Source organism: Pan paniscus, chromosome X, assembly GCF_029289425.2.
Source record: "Pan paniscus chromosome X, NHGRI_mPanPan1-v2.0_pri, whole genome shotgun sequence".
In the NCBI taxonomy this organism is placed as follows: domain Eukaryota; kingdom Metazoa; phylum Chordata; class Mammalia; order Primates; family Hominidae; genus Pan; species Pan paniscus.
Window position 1 is genome coordinate 102,668,343 of NC_073272.2, and position 3,586 is coordinate 102,671,928.

General features: G+C 46.8%; 1 protein-coding gene across 1 annotated transcript; it reads right to left on the minus strand.

The window, feature by feature from the left end:
- Positions 1-1,320: 1,320 nt before the first annotated feature.
- BEX1 (brain expressed X-linked 1) lies at positions 1,321-2,923 on the minus strand. The gene is made up of 3 exons (XM_008973025.3): positions 2,766-2,923; positions 2,313-2,402; positions 1,321-1,949 (listed from the first exon to the last, which is right to left on the minus strand). Exon 3 carries the CDS (start codon positions 1,942-1,944, stop codon positions 1,567-1,569), a length of 378 nt encoding a protein of 125 aa, XP_008971273.1. The 5' UTR covers positions 1,945-1,949; positions 2,313-2,402; positions 2,766-2,923; the 3' UTR covers positions 1,321-1,566.
- Positions 2,924-3,586: the final 663 nt, after the last annotated feature.

Genomic DNA, 3,586 nt, shown 5'->3' on the forward strand with positions numbered 1-3,586 from the left:
CATACCAGTAGCCATTTAGACATTAATGTGCATCGGAATCACCAGGAAAGCTTGCTAAAAACAAAAGTTCTGAAGCCCCATTCAGGGGATCTATGTTGGGACCCAAGAACTTTGTATGAATCCACATTTTCAAGAAAGTCCCCTGGTGATTCTCACACAGGTGGCAGATTAGCATAGTTTTAGAAACACTGTGACATTACTAAATGAACCCAGTGTTCCTTTAGGAATGGCAAGTAATCTAAGTTACACATCCAAAGTTATTTACTTGTTTAGAAACTGAACCGAGACAAAAACTCAGAGCTCCTGACTCAGTCATTATTAATTTTACTTTGGTTAAGTGCCTGCCTCGTCAGGAAGAAATCACAGCATGACCAACAGACATTTTATTCCTGAGAATAGGAGCTATGCTGGACTAGTGAGACCTACCTTTGAGCACTCTGCTAAACATCTGAAGGGAAAATCTGAGGATGAGAGTCTTGCATAATAGGTGTGGATGGGAGAAAAAACAGGTAAACACAGGTCTCACACAAATGACCTCATTCCAGTCATGTGAAGGAAATGCCACCCCCAACTTATACAAATTCCTGGGTTTATTTACCTGGCTAAGAGATCCAAATTTGATTAGCAAGTATTTTTTTTCTTTTTTTAAGAAAACTTTTAGGTTCCAGGGTACATGTGAAGGTTTGTTACATAGGTGAACTTGTGTCGTGGGCTGGGGGCAGGTGGGGGGGTGGTTGTTGCACAGATTATTTCATTACCCAGGTATTAAGCCCAGCACCCAATAGTTATCTTTTAGGTTCCTCTTCCTCCTCCCACTCTCCACCCCTACAGATCCCAGTGTGTGTTGTTCCCTTTTTTGTGTTCATGAGTTTTCATTTAGCTCCCACTTATAAATGAGAACATGCAGTATTTGGTTTTCTGTTCCTGCATTAGTTTGCTAAGGATAATAGCCTCCAGCTCTATCCATATTCCCACAAAAGACATGATTTATTTATTTTTATGGCTGCATAATATTCCATGATGTATATGTATATTTACTTTATCCAATCTCTCACTGATGGACATTTATGTTGATTCCATGTCTTTGCTTTTGTGAGTAGTGCTGATCAGCAAGTATTTATTAAGTGACCCTACTGCCTTCAAAGGTTATTTAAAAATGTTTCCAATTTTTCTTAAATTACAGAAAATATAAAAAATACATTAACCCATCTCATAGAATGAGTCCCTATATTAATCCTTTGGTATATTTAATTTCAGTACTTTTCTTTTCATGTATTAAGTACAACAAAATAAATTTTTTAACAAAAAAGAATATAGAGATTGCTTTTTAAAGGTGCTTTATTAACTTCACTATAATGAGCATCTTTCCATGCAATAGGTAAAATTCTTCTGCTAACAAAAATCTTACAGACTGGTTCAAAAACACAATATTCAATTAGAAGCTGGTAATAGGAGACCCACGTAAACAAGTGACAGGTAAAGGTTTACAACAAGGGCACATCATGAACATGTAAATTCGAAAGCAGGGGTCTGTTTCCCTAATAACTTTAGGGAAACCATCAGGATTCAGGGCATAAGGCAAAACTCATCATGATGGTCATGGTGAGGGGGGTCAGTGCTGACTGCCCGCAGACTATGACTCAACTGCTTTTCCCTCAGCTTTTCCATCAGCTGTCTCACCTCCTCCCCAATCCTTTCCATATTCTCTTCTTTCATCCTTGCCTGTGGTTCTCCAAGCCTATGCATCATATCCCATCTATACTGCAGGATGGGCTGCCTAACGCGGAACCGCCTACGATTTCCTCTAGGCACACAGTATTCACCAGCATCCAAAGGGAGGGCCAAGGGCTCCCCTTTATTAGCAACTTGCTCCTTTTCTTCATTTTCTTGGTTGGCATTTTCCATGCTGAGACTGTTTATTGCTCGTTTCTCTTTGGACTCCATTACTCCTAGGAGACAAAAGGAGAGAGAAGGGGCTGAACAGCTGGTGAACGCTTCAGTACCGAGGACAGAGGCACGGCTACTCATTTTTCAGGATTCCGCGTCATGGCTATCAACATGTTTTGTTTTGTTTAATTTCACGTTTCCCACCAGAGAGGCTTCCTGCACCCACTAGGGGGCCCCCATTCGAGCCCCTCCCCCCCCCACACCTCTCGTGTCTTCCCCTACCTGCCCCCAAACCCACCATTTTCCCTACAGATCCATCCCTAGATCTCGGCAGGCACCAAAATGGAGGACGGGAGATGGGGGAGTTGGGAGGGGACCTCAGACTGGACTCTGCACCCGCCCCCACCACCGTCCCTCGCACTGACCTGGGCCTATCCTTGTAGTCTCCTCCTTCTCCCGATTCTCGCCGCGAGGTGCGCCGCCGGGACACTTGGCCCCGCAGACCTGCAGAAGGGCTGGGGTGTGGGGAGGGGGGCTGCTGCAGCGGAACGCTAGCTCCTTCTCCGCCCAGGGCCCTCCTCACTGCCAGCGCCCCGCGTCTCCCGCCCCCCGCTCCCACCCTCGGCCGCCCCGCCCCCCGTGGTGTTCACCGTTTTCCTGCAAGGACTCAGGAATGGTTTTCCATCGCTCTTGGTTGCTCTGCTGCCCCTGGAGCCCCAGCCGCCACTGCTTCCCCACCCCAGGGGACCACTATGTTCCCAAGAATGTTGGGGTGTGGAGAAAGCTGGCGGGGATCCCCTGCGCTGTTCTGCGCTCGTCGGGGGGGTCGGTGAGCCTCTGCTGGCCTAGCCAGGGCGCGCGGGCCCCGGGGCCCTTACCTGCTCCGCTTTCCCCCGGGCCGGATGCCAGCCCGCCGAGCGCAGGGCAGCGGGGAGCTGGTAGCTAGACGCGAGTGACGACTGCACCGAAGGCTGCGTAGCTCTGCAGCTCCCGGTCACGTGAGGGCCGTGCGTCACCGCCAAGCTCACCCTCCTTCTCACCAACCCCCACGGGCCGGCGGCCAGTTAACTGGTACTCCCCCCTTGGAACACACAGACACCCCCCTCCTCCCGTCTGTGCGCGGTGCCCCAGTGCGCACAGCCCCGTCACTCATCTCCGTCCTCTCCAATCTGAGGGCCCACAAGTGGCATCATCGCTTTGCGGTTGGAGTTTACCCATCTTCGGTTATTTGGGAGGGTCTGTACCCTTCCTTTCCCCCACCCCAAACCCCCTTCCTCTGGCCTTGGCCTTTTCTTCTTTCTCTCCTCTTCTCACTGGCTGTGTATATGCTTCCTAATAATTTCTCTTTATTTCCTTTTTAAAAATCAGCATCCCTCAAAAAATTGAAAATAATCAAATTTTATTTTTGAAAGAAACACTGCAACCTGGGAAAGTAATATATATATATAGTTTATGTTCATCTATAGCACACAGAAAACATTTTCTCTGGGCTCCACACCATCATTTTTAGAGCATTCTCACTTGTTTGAAAATTTTATGAAAAAAAGGAGAGAAAATTTTCCTGAACACACTTGGTGTTTTCAAAATAATCTGTGAAGTAAATCTTCAGGAAACAGTTCTGTTGTCAGATCTTGGCCATTTTATGTAAATAATCTACCTTTTTATCCTTCTGGGACAAATTTCAAGTTTTATTAATAAA